This window comes from Tinamus guttatus, unplaced genomic scaffold (genome assembly GCF_059628265.1).
Source record: "Tinamus guttatus ecotype Peru unplaced genomic scaffold, ASM5962826v1 Tinamus_guttatus_pri_ptg000652l, whole genome shotgun sequence".
NCBI classification, from domain to species: Eukaryota; Metazoa; Chordata; class Aves; order Tinamiformes; family Tinamidae; genus Tinamus; species Tinamus guttatus.
Genome location: NW_028289186.1, coordinates 427,417 through 452,725, shown reverse-complemented (window position 1 = coordinate 452,725; position 25,309 = coordinate 427,417). Strand labels below are relative to the sequence as shown.

General features: G+C 46.8%; 2 protein-coding genes across 3 annotated transcripts; one reads left to right on the top strand and one right to left on the bottom strand.

The window, feature by feature from the left end:
• Nucleotides 1-1,122: 1,122 nt before the first annotated feature.
• On the top strand, nucleotides 1,123-14,331 carry CUNH1orf167 (chromosome unknown C1orf167 homolog). The gene is made up of 20 exons (XM_088536126.1): nucleotides 1,123-3,007; nucleotides 3,498-3,541; nucleotides 4,121-4,340; nucleotides 4,517-4,698; nucleotides 5,081-5,178; nucleotides 5,531-5,717; nucleotides 6,081-6,262; nucleotides 6,584-6,770; nucleotides 6,943-7,165; nucleotides 7,642-7,823; nucleotides 8,006-8,102; nucleotides 8,500-8,642; nucleotides 9,023-9,231; nucleotides 9,359-9,503; nucleotides 11,323-11,590; nucleotides 12,115-12,223; nucleotides 12,441-12,678; nucleotides 12,791-12,926; nucleotides 13,630-13,740; nucleotides 14,129-14,331. The coding sequence occupies exons 1-20, from the start codon at nucleotides 1,697-1,699 to the stop codon at nucleotides 14,186-14,188; spliced, it is 4,332 nt and encodes a 1,443-aa protein (XP_088392252.1). The 5' UTR covers nucleotides 1,123-1,696; the 3' UTR covers nucleotides 14,189-14,331.
• Nucleotides 14,332-15,653: 1,322 nt separating this feature from the next.
• Nucleotides 15,654-25,181, bottom strand: MTHFR (methylenetetrahydrofolate reductase). 2 transcript variants are annotated; one of them, XM_088536216.1, is made up of 12 exons: nucleotides 25,115-25,181; nucleotides 22,668-22,919; nucleotides 21,344-21,582; nucleotides 20,910-21,020; nucleotides 20,561-20,754; nucleotides 19,861-20,111; nucleotides 19,305-19,439; nucleotides 18,828-19,008; nucleotides 18,255-18,437; nucleotides 17,278-17,379; nucleotides 16,922-17,041; nucleotides 15,654-16,391 (listed from the first exon to the last, which is right to left on the bottom strand). In XM_088536216.1, exons 2-12 carry the CDS (start codon nucleotides 22,907-22,909, stop codon nucleotides 16,194-16,196), a joined length of 1,956 nt encoding a protein of 651 aa, XP_088392342.1. In that variant the 5' UTR covers nucleotides 22,910-22,919; nucleotides 25,115-25,181; the 3' UTR covers nucleotides 15,654-16,193. The 2 variants fall into 2 exon arrangements, with proteins under 2 accessions (XP_088392342.1, XP_088392343.1); XM_088536217.1 differs by lacking the exon at nucleotides 25,115-25,181 and adding an exon at nucleotides 22,518-22,560 and having other exon boundaries at nucleotides 22,668-22,771.
• Nucleotides 25,182-25,309: the final 128 nt, after the last annotated feature.

Below are 25,309 nucleotides of genomic sequence, written 5' to 3'. Positions count from 1 at the left end.
GGTAATATATTTAATAATGTACGAAAGACAGTTACAGCCATTCCCAAGGGTTACTGCAACACCGTGTGACTACCTCCTGTCACCTCAGTAACTGAGCCTGCTCCTCCGTTTGCAGTGATTACTGACAGAGTTTGTATTTGAGAAGGACAAGCAGGTCATTTACATTTGCAGGGAGGACTGAACCTAGTTCAGATGGCTTTATAGAGAATGAAAGGTTGGAAACAGAAGGCATTTTAAAATAAGGCCTTTTGCTATTCAAATATGTTTGAAAAAAAATAACTAGTTGATTGACTTTTTTTTTGAGATGGTAGGTGCATTTGTCTTTCACAACACCACTTTGCAGCTTGAATTTATTGCTGTCTTTTTTTTTTTTTTAAACCAACCCAATAGTCTAAGTGTTTCTCAGCTTCCCTTCAGTTTCTCCTCTGATGAGTACTTTGTTGATGTTGCTATGTAGCAGCAAACAGGCAATTTTTGATCTCCACTGATCAGTGAGTTAAGAAAAAGAGGAGCAACAACATTAAATCCTAGGAGGTATTGAAAAGGGAATGGAATAGAAGGATAGAATGGTTGCCAGCTCACCTTTAAAATTTTGGGAAATGAAAGCACAGTCCTCTTGAATTGTGCTTGTCTACTAGCAGCAACTTAAGAATCTGTATTCTGAATTTATATACACCCACATAAATCCCTGTGTATATCTTGCTGTGTATAAAGTATCCTGGAAAAGCGGCTATGGACTCCAGGGTCTTGGCAGGAGGAGAAGAGGAAGTTCTTTGGGAGGCTGCAGGTGACAACATAATGCTGAAAGTCTTTCTTTTCCGGACTCTCTGTTGAGAACAAAGGTTGTCCATTTTAATCAATCCTGCTCTGCCAGATATGATTACTGAGAAATAAGAAAAGAGTAATTTTCACAGAATCATAGAACGGTTGAGGTTGGAAGGGACCTCTAGAGATCATCTAGTCCAACCCCCTTCTCAAGCAGGGACACCTAATTTTCATTATATGTTCAGGACTGAAGCTCATAGGTTGGAGACAAGATTTATAAGAAGAATTCCCAAGGTCTTTTGAAAGCTATGCAAGATGTGATGAGGAATGTGCATGCTCCTTTGTTTATTTTTGTTTTTGTTTTTCTTCAGAGCAAAGAAACGTTCAGAAGAATGTGAATGTTGATCTGTTTTTGAGTGCTGGAAGTCGAGTAGACATTTCTCATCACTGTCTTGAGTCTGCTGCATTCAGTGTAGATCACAGCCAGAGAGCAGGACAGGGCTGGCTGTATACTGCACCTCTGCCAGCTGGGAAGAGAAATCCCAGGCTGATACAGACTAATCTTCCCTGCCCTTCTCAGACGCTTCGGGACACCACCAGCCAGCTCTCCAATTCCTGCTTCCAGCAGCAGAATAATCTCTGCTCAAGACTGCAGCAGCGCAGCTCTAAGGATTTGGCTTATAGGACTCCCTGTCTTGCTTTGTCAGTGCTCCCTTCTGTGGATCTTCCTCAGAGACCCTCTTACCTTTATGCTGATAGTTTAGAAAGAAGAGAGAATGAGAGCATTTGCCTCCCTCAGCAACACCATCGGAAAGCAAAGGCAGATGTTTGCTGCTCCGTATGTTCTAATTGCTGTTTTTCAGAAAGAAGGAACAAAAACAATGAATATCCAGTGGAAAGACAACAGTGCTGGTCTTTTGCTGCTTCTGGCATGGCTCATGGAAACCCTTCACGTTTACCATCTCATGCTGTAGATCCCCTTCTTGGGAACAAGTCAGCGGAGCATCTCTCTTTAAGGTGCTCCAGGGAAAGCGTGAACTCTTTTTGTTGTGCCTCAGCCCTTTCCTTGGGAGATCTCAGGCCATCTAGTCTGGCAGAGTCTGTTCATAACTCTGCATCCCTTCAGTCTCTTTTGGAGTCCTCACAGACTTCTGCCAGCTTGCACTGTTCAATCCAGAGGCTTAAACAAGAAACTGTTTGGATGGGGATATGGGGCTCTGTCCCCTTGGAGCCCTCATCTTCTCCAGTGAATGGCAGTCTGTGCTTTGCTCCTGATGATTCAGCTTCTGGTATCCTGAGCACAGGAGAGCAGCTAGCTAGAGTAAGTACTCACGCTGCTCAGGCAAGACTGAAATGGGGTGTCCCATTTGCTAAAGACTGGAGCCTCAGTGCAGTGCCAAGGGACTTTTGTTGTGCTGAACCTGCCTCTGTCTCTCACAGATACGGACATACTGACTCACACACATGGAAAACCGAACTTTCAGGCAACATCCAGCGAGAAACTCTCTCTGCTGCAGTGGGCTCTGGCTGGCTGGTGGATGCAGAAGCAGGTTCTTCCTATAATTGCTCCCCTTGTTTCAAATACCAGTCCCAGGCAAAGCCAGCTCTGGAAACAGGAGGTCTTGATGTTCACAAAAAAAATCATTCTTCTGAAAAGATATTTAAAGGAGAAAATAATTTTGATGGGGCACCCCTACATGCTGTATCTTGGAAAAAAAGCTTTCCATCCAGCCTATATCCAGAAGGTCTGCAGGTGTCACTGGAGACGCAGTTTAAGGGTGCTCAGATGAATGTTGATGTAGCCATGCATGGGTCGCCAAGAGAAATGCACATGAGAGTCGCTTCTCCTTCTGGAGATAGAGAGTTTGGGTCAATTCAGCAGCTTAGTATTAAATCTGTAGAAGTCAGCACCTCTGAACCTCCTGGTGAGTCCAGCAAAGAGTCGGAAGAGGTGTGTGACTCTAAATTGCAAGCAGCCAGAAGAATGGCTGTGGTGGACAGCAGCAAACCCAGCCCTTTCAGCATTCAGGTTGAAACGGTCTTTGGTGAATTTTCTGACATAGATAGTGTGAATTTGAGCAGAGAAGGAGGGAGAAACAAACCCTCCCGCCAGCATAGCATGAGGAACTGGGAACCTGACACCGATATGGACCAGTCTGGAGGGCCTTCTATGGAGAGGAGTGCCAGCAAACCACAGTGTTGTGAAGAAGGCAGCCAGACACAGGAAACTGTGTCCAGCGAGGTGAGGGAGTGCTCACTGCGCAGCATCCCCCTTTGCAGCTCGTCTTTGTGCCAGTGTCCATGTCTTACTAGAGGTGCAGAGTTGAGGTACAGCAGTAATGGGGCTGCTTGCTCTATAGTTTCCTGCCACTGAATGGTCAGAATCCCTTCTCCAATGCATTTTTTTCTCACATGCTCCTTCTCAAAGACTAGCATTAGCATGTTCACTAGGCATTTACATTCCCAAGACCTATGTGCATAAGGTAAACATTAAACTAATTTTATCTGTGAATTGTTGCAGGGCTGTGAGATTCCTGTTTGTGCTTTTCCATGTCTGAAGTGTGTAAGATGATTCCCAGAGCAAGAAGGTGGGAGGTGAAGGGGGAGACAGAGTCCAGGTACCTAACACAATGTCCAACCTGAGGCCAGAATGATTTGCCATGCTGGGCACAGACAGATCCTTTATCGGAGCATTGTGAATAGTTGTGGGTGTTACTGTCTTCTCTCTGCAGATCTTGGAGAGCAGCTTCTGGTCTGTGAAGGGGAATGAGCAAAGGTAAAATAAATCTATGCATTTATGTGCAGATAGTGTGAGAGGGGGGGAAAGTTTTTTAAGGGTTAAGGAGCCAAGTTTTTGGGGGACATTTGGTTCTAGGAGTTCGTCTATATTATTGTATAATGGTTGGCTCATGAGCATCCTCCCTTTGTTTTTCATGGATTGCCGCAAAAAATGGAGCATGCTCCCAAAAGTAATTTCTATATCATTTATATTTACTTTCCAAATTCAACTTTGGGTGTTACTAGCAAAGGAAAGGTATCACTGGTACCATAAATGCTGCTTTTCAGTGCAGTGGTTTCCAGCTTTTTGGTTGCATGGTCAGTGAAGAACAAGAACAGGGCTTATACATGACATGGGATTCAGAAACATGACCTGTGGAAAAGACATGAGATTGCTACCAATTTAGCAAGAGAGAGGCCTTAATTTGGTGTGAGGCTTAAGGCCCTTCAGTCTTGAGAGAGAACAGTTTGAAGTAATTCTTTGCAGCTTGATGGCTGGACTCTGGTTGCCACCTCCTGGCTAAGTTTAGCTTTACTTGCTGTTATTGGAGCTCAATCCTGTCTTTTTCTCTTTAAGTTTCCAGAACTTGTGTGATAGACAAGCACTAACTAGGTGTTTCCAAGCTTGGAAAAGCCACGTCTTCTGCAAAAGAGCTGCAGCCAGGCAGCTTCACAGACAGCAACTACTTAGGAAGGGCCTTGGTGCTTTGCAGTGGGCTGTGCACCTGAGGAGGATGCAGCTGGAGATAGCCCAGCGAAAACACACCTCAGCTCTGCTGGCTGTCACCTTCCACAGGGTGAGGATGGGCTGGGGACATTAGGAGAGATGTCATCACTGTTCTACTGTGCGGTTGAAGAAGGCAAAGATGTTGGGGTAGGGAGGAAGGAGGAGTAACCTGTGTGAAAATCAGTGATGTGGACCTTTGTGCTAGTGTTTTCCTGCAGTCTGTTCTAACTGTGGTTCCTTCTTCAGTGGAAGGAAGCTCTGGCAAAACAGAGCAAGGAGCAAACTCTGCAACCTGAGCCATATTCTTATGCTCAAAGTTTATCAGTGGATTTTTCTGGAGTAGGAAGATTAGCAACCATGACAACCTCAACTGCAGCTCAGCAGCAGTTTACTGCAGGATGCTTGAAGGAAGCTGAGCAGGCTTGTAGGTAAGCTGAGAGCTTTTTACTTTTTCATTTTCTTTGAGAGAATATATATTGCTACAGATAACCACTGCGAGATTTAGTAACTGAACGGTCCTATTTCAGAGTTTCTGTGCATTACTATTTTCTGTCTGATTTGAGTGACAGAAATTCTCCTGTACTGTTTCTTGAATTCATCTGTGACTTATATGGGAAACAAGTGTAAATGAAATTGGAATGAGGCACTGCTACAGTTTTTAGCAGGACAGTGGATGTGTCAAAAGAAAAGATGATTTAATTCCTGTGGTTCTGAAAGCAGAAGAACAAGAACTGTGGAGGTGGTGGTTCTGGATTCTGGTCTGTGGGTGCTGCTCAGGCAGGTGGAGGTTAAAGCACCTGACTCTTTCAGGGTGGAGAGAGAACTGTGGACACGACTGCATCGCAGACAAAGAGGAGATGAGTTCTGCTGGAGAGCTCAAGCTATCAGGGATATGAGACGGCTAGCTGGTAAGCACATGCCCTGCAGCCTTGGAGCAGCTTGATGGGTATTGCTTTTTCACCATAATTCTTGGTTAGTGCCTAGTTTTTGTTCTTTCAGAACCTGATCCTTCGAAGTGCTGGGCAGTATCTATGCTGATGGAGGGCGGCTTACCTTCTGTGTAATACACTTGTCTTACTCCCTTTAAGAATTCAGCTGCAGCAGGTGCCGTTGCTCCAGTAGTGAGAGCTACCTCCCTTAAAAGCCCATTTTCTGATATTTGGAGTTCAGCCAAGGGTGTTTTCTGTGTGACACTAAGCTGTTCAAAGTTCTTCTAAATTATTTCTCTTCTTGTGAATCTCTTCATGCCCTGTAACACAGCAGCTTTCAGATTGTGGCGCCTGCAGAAGGAGGTGCTGAGCAAAGAGGAAGCCAGATTGGAGGAAGCCCAAGCCCTCCTGAAAAAAAAGCTGCTACGAAACACTTTCCAGATGTGGCGTTCTCGGTGCTTGGAAATAGAAAAGATTTTAACATTTACAACTTGGATTCAAAGAAATTTGGTTTTTCGGTAAGCTGGTAAGGCATATTTTTACTGTGAAGAGTCTGTTTGCTATGCAAGCCCTAGGAATGAATGATAGAGGCAGCTCACAGTGATGCATCACTCGCTCTTAAAGACACCCTTTTCTTCTGTGTCAGGGATTAATAAAGATGAAATGCATAGACCCATGAGAATTTTTGGAATTTGGGAAGTACGAGTTTTTTGATTACAAACTGAACTGAAACATGGTCGTGTTGCTTTTAGGTAGAAAGATCTCTTAATTGACATGTGTCAAATTAATTGCAGTAGAAAATTGATTTAACGTATTCAAAAACCAAAGCCTTAAAGAAAATTAGTGATATAGCATATTTATTTATTTATTTATTCCCTCAGGTGCTTTAATGCATGGAAGGAGTCTGTTAAGCAGAAGGCACATAACAGGTGTAACCTGGCCCAACACAGAGCAGGCTTGCTGAGGAAGTACTTTCAGCAGTGGGTTCGGATGCTGCAGGTCAGGAAGAACAATAAGCGAACGATAGTGAACCTCTTCATCCTGAGGTGGAGCCAGTATTATGGTGAGCAGTTCAGGATCTGAGCAGAATATAAGATCTGGAGGTGCTTAAGCTTCTTGCCTCCTTCTTCTCTTGTATGATGAATTGAAAATCGTGTGAACAGAGAGGCTCAGGTAATATACTTAGTACTAATCAACTGGAGTGGAGGCAGAAGTTCAAACATTGTGGATGAATCAGTGAAGTTACAGGCAACTTTTTTCATAAACCTAGCAGAAAGCTTTTAAAACTTTGAAAGGAATCTATTGTGGGGTTGGACTGAGTTGAATTTCTGAGGAATTCCCCTTGACAAATGTTGTCTCTTGTCACTCTCTGTGACTCATTAAGGGCCAACTATAAGGTCAGTAGCTGACCAGCCTGCGACAAAGACACATGAAGCTCAGCCACGGTGGACTGTTGCGGAATGCTTTCCTGAGAAGGCAGGCTACTCTCTTAATGACCTCTACCAAAAGGTGAAACTCCAGAGGGTATTTCTGCTGTGGAAAACGAGGTTCTGCGAGCACCGGAGAGCTGAGTGAGTGAAGAAGGGCCAATTCTTGGAGCCCTGCCCTCCTTGGTTTTATTCACTTGTTTTCCTGATCCTTCTGGAAGAAGCCCTGTTACCTCTCCATTGTGTCTGAAGAAGCATCCCTCTGTGGTATTCCTTTTCCAACACTTTGCCATCTCAATTTCTGCTTCTCTCTTAGTTCTTTCTCTCAGGCTTTGGAGCAGTGCCGTCTGAGAGAAGCTCTGAGATTGTGGCACCAAATGTTTCTCATGGTGAAGACAATTAAACGAAGTCCTAGGCACTCTCCCAAGGCTGTTCATAAAGATCCTCTTGCCTTGCTAGTTTCTGAGGACCTCTCAACATCTTCTGGCTTCCACAGCAGTGCTCCAGCTACTTTTGCTTCTCAAAGCTCATTGGAAAAGGTAAGGAGATATTGATGCAGAGTCAGACAGATCTGAAGTATCAAGCTGTTATTTTTTTTTTCCAGAAAAACATTTCTGCTTTGACAGGTTATTGACATTAAAAAACAGTGCTTAGCATTTAAGCTTCAAAAGCTTGATCCTATGGGGTCCAAGAATTAAAATGTCACCAGAAGCATTTGATAAAGTTACTTCTATCTGTGCCCTCACAATTTCATTATTTAGTGAGGAGGCATAAGGGGAATCACCAAGCTATTGAGGTTCTTTTGTGCACTTGCTTCCCATCAAATCTGTGTTTGCAATCCAGAACCACTGGGTTTGCCACTGTGTAGTTCCTTTGGATACACCATGGATTTTTCCTGAATCTTGCTGAAAAGGGCAATAAGTGACATGGTCAGAGCTGTTACCTGAGTAATATCATTTTAACGACATTAAAGTGATTGTGTGTTTGTTTTGTTTTTTCTCCTCCATGCATACAGGAATATAGTCCTAGTGACAGCAGCCAGCAGAGCTTTTCCTCCATTCTGACTGCTGAGGATGTCACACAAATGCCCTATTACAGTTCTTTACTGCAACTACACCAATGCACAGAGCTGCCAGCCGAGCTGGGTGGGGAGCTCTGCTTGCAGGCATCCTTTCCTCCACAGAGTCCTGGATTGGGGTGAGTTGTAGACTAGATCCTTGGGACACTCCTAGAAGTAACTCCTTGTTCGATCTGGCTGAATTCCTTTCTTCTGACTAGTAGCTCATGTTATTTCACAGCATTCTTCCAGATATTTTTCCTTCTGTTTTCTCTCCCTTCTCTGCCTGATGTTTGAGCAGCCTGATATTTTTCTCTTGCAGAGGAAATTGCTTTGTGGGAGGACAGATTCAGTCCTTGGCACTCCATACTCCAGGCAGTAATGTCCAGCCTCTTGCCAGTTCTTCTGCATGGGAAGAGGTGAGGCTGAAAAGTGGTGTTGTGAATGAAAATGTACAAATGATTTTCTTGCATAGCACAATTTAGTGAAGAGCCTTTGCCGTCCAGTGGGACAGGGTGTGGTATCTCTCATTGTACTTTCTGTGGGTTCAGAGAGGAGGTTTGGGAGGTCGAGGCAGTTATCGAGGCAACTCTTTTCTACTACATTCCAATTAAATGGGAATTTGACCATGCGTCGAGGATTTAAAGGGGATGTGTTATATCCGCATGTCTACATGTAAATGTGGTACATATGGGTTAGCAACAGCTGAGTGTCACAGCTATGAAAGCCATAACAGCAAGGAAAAAGGATTGAGCTGAGTGGATTGACTGTGTCCAAGAAGAAGGCCAGGGCCATTTCTGCTTTGCTGGATTACAGGACTGCAGTTTGGACAAGGAGGTGAAGCGTTACTGGCAACAAGCAGAGAAATGCTGCCTACAGAGGTACTTCTTCATCTGGTCGTCTCGAACTCAGCAGCTTGTGAAGGCCCAGCAATACTGCAGACTTGTTCAGCTCTCTCGGTAGGCAGTCTGCTTTCCAGTGTCTTCCTAAAGCTGTCTCTTTTAGGAGCTCTTTACTTGCTTTCTCCCAAGTCTTCCTCTAGCTGTCTTTTTTTCTATTTTCAGCTGGGAGTTTTGCAGCTCATTATTTTGGCTGTTGCTGCCTTAGAATTATACATGAACACAATCTATCTGGTTTGTTGAGATGCCTCACAAACTAGGGCAAGCCCAGCAATACTGATTATAATCCATGGTAACTCTCTACCAACCAAAATAGCCTTGTTCCCCTTCCTAAATATTTCCCAAAGTCTCCTGGGTGTATGTTTATTAAGGCTTCAGTTACAAGGGTGTGAATCTGTGTAAATTGTTCCTACAGTCACTGCAATGATCCTTGTCCTCAGGCCATTTCTCAGCTGGCACCACTGGGTTGTGGAGACTAAGAACCGAAAAGCAGCAGCATCCATAAATCATCACATCCACTGCTGTCAAATGGTTTTTAATCTGTGGAAGAAGAGACTGTCCCAGAAAGTTGAAGTTGACCGGAGATTCAGGTGTCATGTCCACCAGAGAGCTGCTGACGCTTTGTGGCACTGGCATTCTAGCTGGCAAAGTGAGTTACCCCATCCCATAACAACACTTGAGTCTATAAAACAGGGACGTTACAGTAATTGCTGGAGAGGAGAAAGTCCTGCTTGTGGTAATAGCTCTGTGCACTGTTCATCTGTATTTTGTCCCAGGGAATCGGGTCATGAGAGAGCTGCAGCAGCAATGGGCTCAGCACAGCTGCCAGGAAAAGAAGAGGTTGGTCATGTGGACATGGTCTTGCCAAGTGAGGAAGCAGAGAAATGCTGCTTTATTCTGGAAGCGTATTTTACTGCACAGGTTTGCTGGTTTTCATTTAAACTAATGGGAAATTTTGAGTTAAATATACTTCTGGAGGAAAAACAACAACAACAAAAAACCCCAAACAAACAAAAAGCCCCACAAACAATATTCAGTAAAGCCTGTGAAGAGTAAATCATGATACTCAATACATCACGGTATTACCTACACTACAGGTAAAGCAGTAATATGTTCTGGAGTTTCATGCTATAGTGCAGGAGTTTCATCAGAAGAGCAAGATTTCTGCTGCCAGTGTTTATCACCCTTGTTTATCTCTTAGCTGATCTTCACTCCCTTTCTCACTGAAATCTTGTTTGTTTTCTACTGTATGAGACTGCTGTTTGTCTGTAAAGCAGTCAAGTGTCCAGGTACAGTGAACCAGAAAGAGCATTCAGGAGATTCTCCTTGAGATCTCTGGGGAGGATACGATTGAGTAAAATGATTTATGCAAGGATTCTTTTAAGATCTGAGAAGCGCAGGTTTGGCCCTAGCAGATTTCCTTTTGAATTGCAGCTTCAGCCAAAGAGAAGAGAAAGATTTGCGGAGGAAAAAGCAACTAGAAACACTGTGAAACTTCAGTGGCCATGATGCTTAGGTTGTGTACTCACTCCGCCCAGCTGCACTTTCTTCTCTAAATCAGTCTGTGTGATGGCACCCTGATGGCAATGGTGTTTCAGAAAAGTCCTTAATTTTGCTTCTTCCTGTAGAGTGTGTCTCCATCATTAATCTTGCTTGAGAGCGCTCCTTTGATGAGAGGGCACTTCTAATTTCTCACCTGGATGTGGTACAGGCTCAGCCCTGTCTCTTCTGAGGGGGGCATTTTTCATGCTAGGGTAACCTGCAATAGATCCCCTTGATCTTCAGAGAGGCCTGCCAGGCAGAGGATATTTACACTTCTGCCCGCTGGTGCAGTGGGGTGATTTGCATAATGAAAGTCCAGCTGGGACAAGAAACAAAAAGGAAAAGCTGGGAGTTAAAAGCAGATTGGCTTCTGGGGTTTTAGAGTAAACCTGACCTCCTGTGCATCAGCCTGTAAGAGCTGGCCTATGTAGAGAAGTTGCTGTGAGTGTGAATTTACAGTGCTGTTAATAGTCTTTTTGTAGTCATTAAATTTGGAATAAAATTGTCTACACAGAGCTTTTGTGTTATTCTACACAGAGCTTTTGTGTTATTCTACTCACATATCTTATGCAGGCAAGCCCTTGTTATATAAATGTCAGCTAGGTTCTGGAGATTTTTGCAATTATTCTTGTCCCATAAGGAAAAGCCCTCCTTACTTCATCCTACAGATCAGCTAATGGCCCAAAGAAATCGAAGACTGACTGTTTTAGTGTCAGATTTTCCTTTCTTTTCTGTGAGACATCTGTTTGTAGTGGCAGGACATCCTGAGATTTGTTTTATGGGCAAAGCAGAGCATAGTATAACATTGCAGAGGCCCTTGAGGAGGAGAAATGCTAAAATGCCCAGACTGAAGCAATCATACTCCAAGGCTTTGAGGAATTAAGAGCCAGCAGTGTTGGGATTCTGAAGTTCTGAAGTAAAACAAGAGGAATTTCTTAGTGGAAAGCAACTGTAATCTAGGAGTTTAGACTTACTTTTCCAGTATTTTGTCCATTAACAACACAGAGATAAATATTGATTGTGGAAGGAGTAACAGGAACAGTCTTTGTTCTTGCTGAATTGAATGCTCTTTTAATTTCTCTCACCAATTAGATGTGACACTGCAAGGTAGGGAGTAGAAGGTAGAACTTCGTAGTCTGTTCAGAGCTGATACAGAAATGTGACTTCAAGCATCTGCTGTTCCTTTGTGTGTTTTCAGGTGCCTAATCACCTGGTCCCATGTCACTGCCTTTAGGTTGAGGCAGCGTGAAGCCCTTTCTTGTTTTGAGAGTGCCAGAGAGCACCGTCTCCTAGCAGTGAGCTTTGCCCAGTGGAGGCTGGAATTCCTGAGAGCTAAACAGCAGTTGCTGGGAGAGGGAAGCCACAAGCAGCAGGCACCTTGTCAGGCCAAAGCCTGTCACCGCTGGCGATTGGCCTCAAGGGGACAGAAAGCCTTGCGCCTAGGGTCTGTGGCCACCATGGAACAGGTAAGGAGAGCCAAGGGAGACAACTCTGCTCTCTTGTGAGGACCACAGTTGGGTCTCTGGGCACTGAGATACATTGACAGGGCACCAGAGGTGACTGCTTAGTCTCTCTAAATTGTCTGTCTGCTTTGAAATGTTTACAGACTACACGCACAACCTTATTGCAAAATTCTGAAACTGATTGCAGCACCAATCTGGAGTAAAGCATTAAGGAATGGGACATTTGCTCTAAAGTCCTTGCTCTAAAATGAGATGGGATGATGACCGTTCCTAGAAAGCAGATGGAGCAGTCAGTTGCAGTCCTTTTCAAAAGGCTCACAGCTAGTAAGCCACAAAGAAGCCAATTGACTAGGAAGGGCTGAATCAATTCTGTTGGCATCTCAGCAGTGCGGTTTCTGACTGAAGGTCTAGCATATTAAGCCACTTGCAGGGGTATAAATGTTCATTATCTGTAAGGCTACTCTGTATATGTGTGTGTGTGTGTGTGTCTAGTTTTGGCTGCAGGTCTGTTAACACTTATTTTTCAGGCCTGCAACTACTGGACAAAAGCAGCTGCCTTCTCCCAGTGCTTGCGGCAGTGCAGTACCCTGATAGGAGCTAGGAAGATCAGGAAGATGGCTCTGTCATGGTCCATCAGTAAGAAAATTTCCCCTCTTTCTCTGAGGCATGTGGGGAGTGAGTGTGAGAAGGGGAACAGTGTTCCCTAGTCACAAATGCCTGAAGCTTTTCTGTGAGCAAGGTGCATGTGGCAGTGGGGGCTGCATCTGGCTTCAGGAGCCAAAGGGCCTGTGAGCTCTGATCAGTCTTTCCCTAGCTGCAGTGTTAGCCTGTGTGTGATCTCTTTCTTTTATAGAGAAGAGAGGATGCAGAGAGAAAGGTTCACTGCCAGTACCAGCTGCCCGCTTGAGGCTTTTTCCCAGTGCCATTCACCACTGGCTGATGATATACAGAAATGAAAGAAGAGTGGAAAAGCTGCCTCTCCATCAGCTGGCGGAGAGACCTGGTGTGCTGGGAGTCATGCCTGCACATGCCAGAATCCAGGAGAACAACTGTGAGGTGTGCTCTGAGGAGCCAGAGAAGAAATGGCTTGGGTAAGCAGAGTGGAAAACTCTGGACTTCCTCTTCCAGTGATGATGTGGTCAGGAAGGAGTCCCTCATGGATCTCTTGGGCTGACCAAGCTTCTCTTGCCCTCTTGCCTCCAGGAGGAAGTATCTGAGGTGGTGGCATCACGCAGTGATGCTGCACCAGTGCCAGCGTGGCAGGAGGCTGCCCTCTCTGGCAAGGGCATGGCAGCAGTGGAAGGAGGCCAGCAGCGTGGCACTGCTGGTGCGGGAGCTGGTGAGTGTCTCGTGTTATCAGGCAAGCCTGCTCTGCTTGCAGCCTCCCACATGCCCTGGGAGGTGAGACCCCAGGTGTTTAACAAGTACCAGGGTGCATTGGAAATCCTGGTCTCCTGCTTTGGCTACTTGTACCACCTTTCTCTCTCAAATGCCAGAGTGGCAGACTGGCATAATCATGTATTTGTTCGTGCTTTGATTTATTTTACACATGGGAAGCTGAGACTCGGGGTGATTTGTGTAGCTTATCTGCTAAGTCCAGAGCAAGTATCACAGTTTGTGTCCTCATCTGCATTCCTGACAAATCCCTCTGATGTTCATAGCCTACCAAGGGTGGTCATCTGACCTCACCTTTCCCTCAGTCCCGGCCAGCTGTAGAACACACTGGTATTCTGTGGCTTTCTGAGAGGTGCTCTAACCTGTCCGTGAGACAGGGTGAAACATATGTAGAGAGAGTCACTGAGGAGCTGTAGCTACAGCACGGCCAAGGCACCTTGCTTCAGGGTCTTGTGCCTTAAGTAACTGCAGTGTTTGCAGAAGATAAATTCAGCAAGCACTACGGTAGCTGTCACCTTCATTCGTTATCGGTGTAGTGTCATTCAAGAGGTCCCAGGGAAAGTGACTGGAAGCAAGGTGGGACTAAAGGGAAGTGATGTGGTTTGCCTGCCAGAGCTCACCTAATCTGCTCACTCTCTCTTTTCCAGGACAAACAGCGGCTCATGGAAAAGGCCTGGAGGACATGGAGACGACACTACCTGCAAAGTTGTGTGGTGCAGAGTGTTTTGGAGGAGGAAGCCAGGAACCTACTCTCCCATGTAAGCATTTGTGCCTGCTTTTATTTTATTATGGATTCCAAGCCTCTGGCAGAGAGTCTGAAACAGTTGCATTGCCTCAAGGGTTAAAAGGTTAGCATCTAAGCTCCAGACACCAATTACTGTTCTGAAAATATCTGCAATTGCTGCTACTGCTTGAGAAGTGCTACATAATTAAGGTGCTAGATCCATGTGCTTCTCTTGCGCCTGAAAAGAGTTAGATCTCTACAGTAATGCAATAGCGACAGGAAGGGGTCTCCCAATAAATGGCCATGCTAGTAAATGGTGTGGCCATTGCTAGAGAAAGAGCTGTGATTACTGGTTCTGTGTGGGTGGCTACAGCCCCTCAAGGATAATCTGAATGTTTGATTTGTCCACTCTGCTATTTAAGGCATTTGGAAGGTGGCGCCGGCTAACAACATTCCAGCTGGAGAGCAAAGGACATTGCTGAGTGGGAGGAGGCTGCCTGCAGCTGATCATCTTGGGACAGGCAGAGGATACAGCCAGCTTCCACAACAAGGAATTGGTCCTGTGAAGGCAAGAGGATACGGACCACTGCTCGCATGATTAAAGTAATGCTCCAGGCATTATAACCAAAGGACGACAACCACCAAGAGATGGTACCTAGTGAAGTGTTCTCTTTAAAAAAGAACTGCTATCCTACCTGTCTACAGCTACAAACCTGAAACTTATTTCCTTTTCTTACAAGGTTATATTTATCTCTCATTTTGATTCTGATTTTGTTGATTGGAACTCTGATTAAAGGTCAAACCACTTTTACAGGTTCTCCCTTTACTCAGTGTTTCTTCCAGAGTGAGAGCTTAGAGCTTCTGCAGGGGAGTTAGCAAACAAATGTTAAAGAAATGAGCAGGAGCTTGCCTGCGCAAGCAGGTCTCGACTGTCTCTGGCTGGTGTGAATGCACAGGTCTTTATTTTTAGATTTGCTTCTTCCTTTGGAGGGGATTCCCATATGGCCCATTCCTCCTCCCCCTGTGCAGATCCATCAGCTCTTCATTAAGGTTTCCAGGAGGAGGCCAGCTTCTGCCTGCTTCCTGCTGCTTCATTTCAGTACTGAATGGACTCGGGATGAAGAAACCTGCTGGGAACAGCTGAGCACCAAAAGCTTTGCTGAGGCAAGACAGGCGTGTCTGACCCCCAACCCTCTTATTACTTGCTCCTGTGATTGATGCCCTATAATTACCCTAGGTATATGAGCCCAGACTCAGACAGCTATAATGAGAGGGTCTGAAGAAGCTGGAAAGGGCTTTTCTTCCTTGCTTGTTTGAAAGAGATGCTAGCAGCTTGGCAGGGATCTTGAAATCCCACTGGGATCAGCCCCAAGGCAGTGTTTTTCCTAGCCTGGGGTAGCTTTGTGGGATTGTTTAGTGCAACTGTAACAAAGCAGCAGCCCCCTGGACCTAGCGGCCCCAGCCCCTTGTTGCAATACTCTGAGCCTAAGGCTAATAAGTGTCTGGGCAAGGAAGACAGGGTATTTTCCTACAAGTATTGGGAAAGGAGGAGCACAGCTCTTGTGCCTTGCAGAACTGAGCCAAAAGCTGCAGCTGGTTGCTCTTGCTAATTGTAGGATTTATGCAGTTTTGTTGCACTATGGGAGCTTTGCTCATACTTTAAGGTCCTTATTGGAAATACGGGCAGAACTGCTCCAGGAGCAACTGTTTTCTTAAAAACCTTTGGCCTGAGATGAGTTTGCAAACACTGTTTTTTTGTGTTGCTTGCAAGAGTATAAACCTTGTGCAAGAGATGTTTGCATTTTATGCATTTTATTCTCCTTATTCAAAGAAGTGTAGTGATTTCTACTCACTCTCACCCAGAAGTGAAATGCACATATTCCTAGCAAAAGGCAAACAGGAAATACAGTAAGAGAGGACAAACAGGAAAAGAAACAAAGAACCGTCTTCTGGAGTGAGTATGAAAGAGTCTGGTAAGATCTACTTGATTTTAACTGATCTTAGGAGTGCTATGAAAGAGTAGCTTGAACTTCATTTTAGGATTGGTAACTATACTGCAATAGTCTCATTGCATAGGCACTGCTGATTAGGAGTGTTTTGGTCCTGCAGCAGTATTTCTGGAATGAGAAGATGACCCCTAGGTCCCTGAACATCATCGTATCTGCACACAAAAGTTCTCCTACACCTCTGATCAACACAGCACTGATTAGCACCTCTTTGCCCTGCAGCGCTGAACTTCAAGCTCAGCCTAGATTCTCAGCTCAGAGGTTCAAATGGTTCTGGCTGCTGTCCAGGGAAAAGGGACCAGGAAGCCTTTGTTCTGAGAACAGAAAAGCAGGCAGTGTAGACAGATTAGAGAGCTAACTTGGCTCTGAGCAGAGGTGGATTTTAGGAGTGCATGGTCCACCCGGATCCTGAGAGGAGCTGCTCTTTTCTCCCTGCAGTGAGTGGACGGAAAGAGGACATAAGGGGACGGAGGAGGAATTTTCACTGCTCTGTTGAAGAATTCAACAGCTCAAAAGTGTCATCCACTACCTGCCAGAGGCAGTTTTCAAGTGGGAAGTCATTGTCCACTAAGTTGACCAAGTAGTAGTTGTCATGGATGTACTGGATGATCATGCGAGAAGGTGACTCCTCTTCATAGAGCTTGGCCCATTGCTCAATCCACAGTGCAAAGGCCTCATCCTGCCAAGGAAAAGAGAAAAAAAGAGTGTGTGTAGGAGTTGTTACACACCTGTTGGAGCTGTGTTTTCATACTACCTCATTTAGGACAAAAGCAACGTCATGTTATGGCTGGCAAGCATGTCACTTTTTTTTTTTTAATCTTGGCGAAAGAGGCAAGAGCTCAGGGTTTTGCTTTCCACAATCAGTGGAAAGTGTGAACAGCTGAAAGTGTACACAACTTGCAGTAAAATGGCTCAACACTGCCTCTGTGGGTGAGAGGAGAGGGAGAGATAAAGCCCCAGAGCTCTGGAGACTACTACAGTGACAGCAGTAGCTCTGCAGACTCCTCTTACTGGGTCTTTAGTGTATGTGAAAAGCTTTTGGGACGAAGCTCTACTGGGAACTGGGAGCAGCTGTATTTGGACCTCAGGCTAATATCACCACCACGCTCCGTTTTGAGTAGTGTTATAGGTGTGAGGGTACAAACTAACAAGACCGTGGACTCCCTGGGCCTGACAGCAGCACTGTACCCCACAGGAGGGAGGACTCACCTTCCAGAAGAGGAAGCTTACAGGATCCACCACAGTGGGCTGGATGATCTCTCTGCCTGGAAAGATGCCCCAGGTGACAGCATTGGGTTGCAGATCAGGAGCATTGGTGATATTCTGGCCCTGGGAAAGGAAGGAAATGCCTTCTGAAGCAGCTGCTGGAAAAGCAGGTATTGACTGAACCAGTTCATTTACCCTGTCCTTGCTAAGGGATCAGACAGCTGCTGCATGTCACAGTTGACCTGTTTCATCTTCCCCTCCCTTGATGTGCCACTGTGTTCCTGGGGATGTCTGAATCTTTGGTATTTGCCTCTCCCTCAAGGTGGAGGAAGGAAAGTATCCCATAAATGGCAACCTACCTTGACGTTGACAATGTGGTAGTTCACCCGCGTTTCGTACTTCTTCAGCACTTTGAGCAGGGCCGTGACGATTTCGCTGGAGGTGAAGAACTCTAGGTATGCCTGCAGCAGTGAGGAAGGGGCAGAGAGTAGGAGCTTTAGCTTATGGCAGGGCTGGGACTTGGGGGAGCAACTGTGAGAACAGAATCATGCTGAGGCAGCCTCATCTGCTGGGAGGACATCCAGGGGTCTCAGCTGGACTCACCCAGGCACCCCACCATTCCCAGATCTCCTCTTTTGTTTGCAGTCCTCTGCTCCCATAGCCTAATTCTGTTACCCCCCTTTACTCCATTTACTGCTGCTCTGTGCTTGGCTGCTCTCAACAACTGCTTCCCCTCCCCCTCATTTCCTGGCTATTGTGTTGGATGATGGATTTCCCCTCACCTCCAGGGAACCTCTCTTTTTTTTCAATTTAAAATTGTAACTGCATTTGCCATCTGCTTGTCTTAAGGCTTTAGCCATTTGGATTCCCTTTGAACATGGCTGCTTTGTTCCCCAGTCATAGCCTGACATTTACCTTGACAGTGCAGGTTCCTACCACTGCCCTTACAGGCCAGGCTTTGACAGTGCTGGAGAGCAGCTCTGAGAAGGGCTTTCAAAGGCATGACACTAGGAGGAAGGTATGGGAGGTAAGACTGCTTTGCAGGCCACAGAATGAACCTGGCAACTTTCTGAATAGCAGAACTCTAGTGCTATGTGGTGGGGGCAATTAGTGGATAACTCAGCCTTAGATTAGGACAGAGTGAAAAGAAGTACTGTTTTGAAGGGAAGAAAACAGCTGGGGGGAAGTAAGCCACAGCAATGCCATAGTCTGTCTCCAGTGACACCAGAGGAGCTCTTCCTTGTCTCAGCACAAAGGAACTGGTGAAGTACCTGTGTGAAAGTCTGTTCACCTAACGGAGACCAAACAGGGTACCTAGCCCAGAGGAATGTTGTACCTTTTGGAAGACATAACCCCCACTGGGCCCCCAGCCTACAATGGGGTCCGTGGATGGTTTGCCATTGATGTTTGGCTGGGAGTTGATGGTCAGGATTCCTCGTCTGTTGACCTTCTCTAGCTGCTCCTTCAGAAGGTTGGTCTCAGTAGCAAGAGGGTCATCATTCCAAGGCATACATGTTACCTGCCACAAAGAGAGAGGATGTCTCACCATGGATGCATAATCCTTTGGTTAACAGCCAGATGTTGAAGGAACTCAGAGGTACCCTAATGCTGTCAAGTACAACTACCTCAGGAGACAATTCCCAAGCTTGGTTCAAGGGGCAGAATCTCCTCAACCCTGAGAATGGCTGCCAAAGCCTGTACTGCTGCTTCTGCCACGCTGCAGCAGTTTCCTTCTTATGCTGACTCCTAGCTCTGGCTGCGGGATTCAATACAGTAGGAGTATCTCACTAACTCAGCAATTTCTTTTGGACAGAGGAAATGTGAATCCTTGTTTAGCAAGACACAGTAGCAAGAGGAAATAAGAACTGATGTCTGTGCTACAGTGACCTGCTCTTCCCAGGCCACTCACCCTGTGTCCATTTTTGTTGAGCTCTCCAGTGATATAACATGTGAACACTTCAAAGACACTCTCTTCACTGGTCAGCTCCTCTCCCCACATCTTCAGGAGCTCCTCCCGGGGGGACTTACTCTTCAAGTAAAAGAGATAATAGTCCTTCAGTTCCCCAAAGGCTGGAGAGGAGGAGTTACCCCTGTGAGGGGAGCAAACACAGGATTAACAGATCACTGAGGAGCAAGATGAGCTGATTTGGTGATGCAACACAACAGTCATCTGAAAAGAGGACGAATATCCAGGACAATCCAACCATCAAGAGACCAAAAGCCTCAGCACTTTTGGTGCTATTATCCTCACCTCCCTCAACTCCAAGCAATTAATTGGAAACCACTTCAGGCAGAAGCCACCATTTCAGCCATCTCCTGAGCCCAAAGCTGAAATCAGATGTGCAGCACACTTGCATTCAACTCCTCTACCTCCCTGCCATCTTACCATCGACCATTGGGGAAATCATCCCACTCCTGAGTTCGATAGATGTAGCTCTTTGGCCTAGAGGCCCAGAATATTGGCCGAACATCTTCAACTCTTCTTTTGGGGTGAGCACTGACTGCCCAGGGCAGAGGCCGCCTGTATGAGAAGAGCAGAAGTTATCAGAATTCTTCTGCTGACTTTTGACAGGAGGCTTGACACCCTCCTCCTGGAGGAACTGACCCTTGGGGAAAGCAAGTAACGGGGTCTGAAGACAGTTAGAAGGACAGGTAGCTCTTTATCTTTTATGGGAAAATCTTCCCACATGCCCACAGGATGCTCGCTGGGTGTCTGTTAAGTGGTTAACTGCAGGACTGATGCCCAAGATGGAATGAGGTGAGAGAAAGGCAATATGCGAAGCTGTTTTTAACAAAAAAAAGCAAGGAGTTTGGTCTCCTTTATCAGAGACCGCGAAGGTGCTAAAAGAAGTAGCGGAGAAGTGCCAACCCATCCACTGCTTGTGCTTTCAGTGGATGAGATGTGTAGGAGGAACTAGCAGAAGCCACCATATTCTGCTCACCTGGGGTCCTCTGTCCACATGCCTAGGCGTTTAAGCACTTCAGTAGTGGCCACTTCCCGATTGAGGGTGTAAAAATGGAGCCCGTGGACCATGCCACTATCCAATAGCTCCCGGCACATGGACACTGCCAGCTCCACCCCATAATTCCGGATAGCTGCATCGTTGTCCTTGATGGGTTCAATCACATCTTTGATTTCTTGAGGCACTTCCAGCTTAGAAAGCCTCACCAGCTGGCGCAGAGAGTGGTAACCCTGGATGAAAAGGTAGGAGTTTTTTTTTTTTTTTCTTCTTCCAATATTACAAGCAAGAGATGGGACTCCTGGATTCTATTCCTAGACCCCTTCTCTAGGAGGGCTAGGATGATAGTGCAGGCCTGGTCATGTCACCTCACGTAATTTCTCAACAGAACTCTTTAATTGCGTGACCCTGCCATGCTGACAAGGATGGCACCAAAGCTGTAAATCCTTAGGATTTATTGCCTTTTATATCCCTTTCTGCCACTTGGGCATAGAAAGCCTTTTTAAGCTTGTTATTTCACTCCTAAGGGTTTAATTAGGCAAGCCACATACAAATAGATCAGATGTTGAGCACCCACACTTCCCAGAAACTTTATGGAGGGTGTTCACAGACTTCTTTCAGGCCACGAACCAACACCAGACACTCCTGGGTTATTATTTCCTCATCAAGCCAGAGTTTTCACCTGTATAGGAAAGATGCCAGGGACAATGGGGCAGGTGATGCCAATGGCTTGACAGTCCTTCATGAACTTGAGAAAAGTTTCTGATCGGAAGAAGAGCTGCGTGATGATAAAGTCTGCCCCGGCAAGGACTTTCTCCTTCAGGTGCCTCAGGTCTGCCTCATAGTTTTCTGCTTCAGGATGACCCTTTGGGTAGCCTTTAGTGGGAGTGGAGAATGGGCAAAGTTAAACCAGGACAAGAGACACTAGAAATCAGCCAATCTGGGTGTGTTGTCATAACCCAGGCCCAGATGAGGGACTACTGATTTTCCCACTTCAGCCCCTGTCCCACACTGCAATGAAAGACATTTACCTGCCACACAGATGTCAAAATAATCATCAAACTCATTGCGGATGTGCTTCACTAGATCAACAGCATAGTTGAATCCTTCTACCTCTTCCTGCCATTCCTCACCAGCAGGGTCTGAAAAGAGAACACATCCACAAGTCTCTGCAGATGTTTGCTGGATTTTGATCAGTTAGTTCTGCAAAAGTCTCCTGCTACCAAAAGGAGGAGAAAAATGAAGCCTCAGATTTGCAGTTTTTCCCATGGACTGCTTGTCTCTACCCTTGAGCTGCCAAAGGGACTGCTAACAAAAGGATCAAGTGAAACTCAGTCTCAACATTGGATTCCTGCAGCAGAATGAATCTCTTGATCATATTTCTCCATTTTACCCTGGAGCCAATTGTAATACAGCATGACCTGGACTGTATGCCTCGTAACTGCTCTAGGACAAAAGGATTCACCTCCGCGCAGTGCCATGATGTTCTTCAGCCCCAGCCGCTTGGCCTTCTGCAGATGCCCTGTGATCTCGTCCTTGGTCTGGTTGCAGCATGTCATGTGGAGGATTGTCTCCAGGCCGCAGTAATTGACTGCAGTGCTAGCAATGATCATGGAAGATGTCTCTTTATCAGACCCTGGGTCACCTGCGGGATGCCACGTCACATCAATGAAGAGGGGACCTCCTGCTCCCATGCGATCGAACCTGTGGATTTTAGAACCATATTAATCTAACAAGTAACCACCTCCCCTCTCTCTGCTTGGGTTAGCTTGATCACTGCCAAACTGCTAGCACCAGGCAGAGGGAGGTTGAATGACAGCAGCAGAAGAGACAAAGAAAGTGTTAAATTATGAGTCCAGCAAGTGGCCAATGCAATAAGGAAAGCTGACATTGAAGACTGAGTAGGAACTCAGAATCTATTTTGGAAGAAGAGCAAAAGTAAACTGTAAAATAAACTTCCTGTCAGTACCTCTATCAGACTGAGGCATTGTTCTCCATCAGAAAATTCAAGTCCCATTCTTTTTGGGACAGGAAAGTATGGTGGAACCCCCTTCCCAGCTTTATGCTGGGGAAAAAAGAAACTATTGGCTGTAGAGACCAAGAATAGGGAAAGATGGACCAGATTTCCTCCCCGCCCGCCCCTTCCCCAAGTGTGTCTAACAGAAGAGACAAGTTCTCTCCTAACTTGTCTTCCTCCAGCTTTATACTCACACAGAGCCTTCTGGCTGAGGTAAAACCAGCACTCACCTACAGCAGTGACAAGAATTGTGAAACTCTGTTTTATCATGCAAGTGGGGACATGGTGGCTCCTGGGTCTCCCCACTAGGCCCCAGGACAAGCTTCAACTGTTGAAAACTGTCACCTTTAATTTAGCAGGTAGATAAGGACATCTATCTTGGTGGCTAAAACTAGAGCCCTCAGTAAAACAAACACAAATCACAGTGGCTGGATGACCATGGAAGCAAGTGGGATTCTCTATTCTAGCACCATAAGCATGTTGGCCATCCAGTAATATTTCTTTTTGCTCAATCTTCACTGAGTGTGGGAGAAGAGATACAGCCACGTCTCCTCGGAAACCCTTCCATGACACTTAACTCTTCAGAACTTCCAAGGAAAACAAGTTACCTGGAGTCCATTACCTTTCTCAGCAGGAAAGCAGAGCCCCGTTACCTGCTCCGTCACCTGGAAGGGGAGACAGAGCACAGGCCTGAGCCTGCCTCATCAGCTACTCCCCAGCCCTCCACTAGAAGGTACCTCATTTCTCCCTTCTCCCACCCTGCAGCCCTCACCTGGAGGTGAGATTGACGGCACCACTGGCCGTGCGTGGAGGGAAGAACTCCAAGGAGAACCACTTGTCTCCAGAGTCCTGCCGTCGACGCATCTTCTCCCGCAGTCGCTCATGACGTTCAGCATCGAGGACAGGGGTGGAGCAGCGTGAGCTGTCCTTGGAACTCTCACTCCCGCTACTGCTGCCGCCGTCAGACTTGGAGCTGGAGCTGGCGCTGCAGGTATGTTGATTTTCATTGACCATGGTGAACTCTCTGGCAGAGAGAAGTAGGGTACAAGAGAGGAAAACAGATCTTAACCAAGGAGCAGTAAGTGGGCAGGGACGACCACAGGTCGGGAAGGGAAGCCTGTGCCAAGAACAACGTTTAAAAGAAAAAAAAAAAAAAACCACCACCAAGCAATTCCTTTTGCTAGTTTTCACTATAAGCTGCTGTGGGAAATATGCTTGGAAATAAAATAAAGAAGGGTGTGTTTAGGTAGCATTAGGAGAAATACAGCAGGTAGCTTCATGCCATCTTGATACAGCTCTCCTCTGGCTTCTGGATCAAATTTGGCTCTCAGAATGGTCAGGTCACTTTGGCCCAGGTGAGGGGCTCTTTCATCTTGTGACCTTGGACTGGAAATGCCAGCAATTTATGTTAGAGCAGCTGCCTCTTGGACATGATCATGTGCCATCTGCACAGTTTCCCTCTGTTTGTGCCCAAAAGGCAGTGTTTCTTTACAGCCTGGACAGGCAGGAAAGTGCTGATGAGGCAGGTTTACAAGAATGCACAGATCAGGAAAAAAAAAAAAAAAAAGGGGCAAAATCCCCTCTGGGTCAGGCTAACATGACAAGTGCCATGTCCTCTCTGCTTTGTTCCTTCTGGCATCAACCAGCTGCATTTCTAAACCTTAGCTTTCCTCCACAGGAGATAACTTGGGAAACAAATGTCTGTGGAGATGATATCTGCTCCACACACAGCTCTTTCCCCCATCGTATCTGCTTTGCTTATTCCTTTCCCCAGCAGTTGCAGCTGCTTTGAAACAAGTTCAGCGAAAGTCCCAGCAAGATGTCCCACATGGGCACACTGTTCCTGGAAAGACAAACTACCAGCCTCACATAACCATGGATCAAGCATGTCTCCTGCAGAGCTGATGAAAGGAATACACCCAGACCATCCCCTTTTTCCTGCCTTGTTGTAATATGATCAGCTGTGCTTGGATTTACAAGTGGGGAAACAGCCCTGCACAGCAAGTCGGATGGAAAAAGTGGGTCCAGGTTACACACTCTGCTTACCTCTCTGGGCCACAGCTGCATTGCTAGATGTCATCTCCCCAAAGAGCTTTACTCTTTGCCTTGAAATTAGGCAGTGATTACAGACTGTTAGAGAAGAGCTGCCGTAAAGCTCCTTATCTGTGCAGTATTTACTTATCTACCTGCCAAAACTTACAATCAGTAACAGGAAGGAGCAAGCTGGCTGAACATGACCTAACATTGGCACCTGTTCTGGAGGAAATGATTGCACAAGCTGTTGCACTCATGTCACCCTGTCCTTGTCATACACTTTGTGGGGTTAGGTCAGCCAAGTAGACTTTGAGTTCTTCTTCTACTGTTTACAGAAAAGAAAAAAAAAACACGCCCCCACACACACACACTTTGGGAGAAATTCTGCTTTTCCCACGTGGGAATGTCTCCAGCAGGCAGATATGCAAAGAGAGGGTGGGACTTCTGGTGCCAAGAGAAATACGGAGTCTCAGATCTCTTGTGTACCAACACAGCAGGCCAAGGTAAACTCAGCAACATGGATATACTGGCAAGTGGAGCAAAAGCAAGTGTACAGAAGGGGCACTGACCCAGCTCTCATCACACACATCTCACAAGTGCAGCCAGAAGCCCTAGAGGTCTTGCAAAGGGTTTGTCTAAATGGCAAAAGCAATTGCAAAATAAGAAAATCTTAAGCACCAAGCAGCCCCTTGAGGTCAACTAATGCTCCTTGAGGTCAGTTAATACTCCTCAGTGAACCTTGTCCCTGCCTTGGGGCAGAGACCCATGGCCCAGCATGCAGATGCTGACCTGCATGGTGGTGCCGGTTGCATTTACATGATGCTGCTGCAACCTATTTGTTTAGCTCTGGGATGTCCCTACCGCGGGGCTGGGCAAGCTCCTTTAGGCAGCACAGGGACTCTCATCCCCGCAGGCTCCACCACCCCAAGCACGTTAAACTCGGCTTCGCCCACCAGGGACTCGCTGTTGCGGGCCACCGCATCAGGCCGAGGGCCTCCTTTGCTGCCTACCCTGCAGGGCAGCGGCCAGGACGCAGGAGGGGACGAGCGCGCAGAGCACAGGAGAAGGGGCGGTCGGGCTGGTACCCGCAGGGGCCGGCATGCGGCCGGGGGGGCAGGCAGAGGCGCCCTGCCCGCAGCCTACGGGCCCCCTCCCCTTGGCGCCCCCCGCCCGGGCCCCGCTCACCTGCCCGCGGCGCCAAGCGCGGCCCGTGCCGGGCCCGGCCTCAGCGCGGCCGCCTTAAGCCCCGCCGCGGGGGCCGCCTTAAGCCCCGCCCGCACTTGCCCTTGCCCTTACCTGACATGGCGGTGCGGCCTCAGCGCGCCCCGGGGCCTCACGCCCTAGTCCCGCCCCGTGGGCGCGTCACGCGCGGCGCGGCGG

Bases quoted from the DNA above. Each gene is read 5' to 3' on its own strand.
- CUNH1orf167 (XM_088536126.1), top strand. From the start codon at position 1,697: ATGGCTCATGGAAACCCTTCACGTTTACCATCTCATGCTGTAGATCCC. The intron at 7,824-8,005 runs GTGAGTTGTAGA...TTTCTCTTGCAG, and splicing joins CCACAGAGTCCTGGATTGGG to AGGAAATTGCTTTGTGGGAG. The intron at 9,504-11,322 runs GTTTGCTGGTTT...GTGTGTTTTCAG, and splicing joins AAGCGTATTTTACTGCACAG to GTGCCTAATCACCTGGTCCC.
- MTHFR (XM_088536216.1), bottom strand. From the start codon at position 22,909: ATGGTCAATGAAAATCAACATACCTGCAGCGCCAGCTCCAGCTCCAAG. The intron at 21,583-22,667 runs GTGAGGGCTGCA...TAAAATCCACAG, and splicing joins GCCGTCAATCTCACCTCCAG to GTTCGATCGCATGGGAGCAG. The intron at 21,021-21,343 runs GTGAATCCTTTT...TTCTCTTTTCAG, and splicing joins CATCATGGCACTGCGCGGAG to ACCCTGCTGGTGAGGAATGG.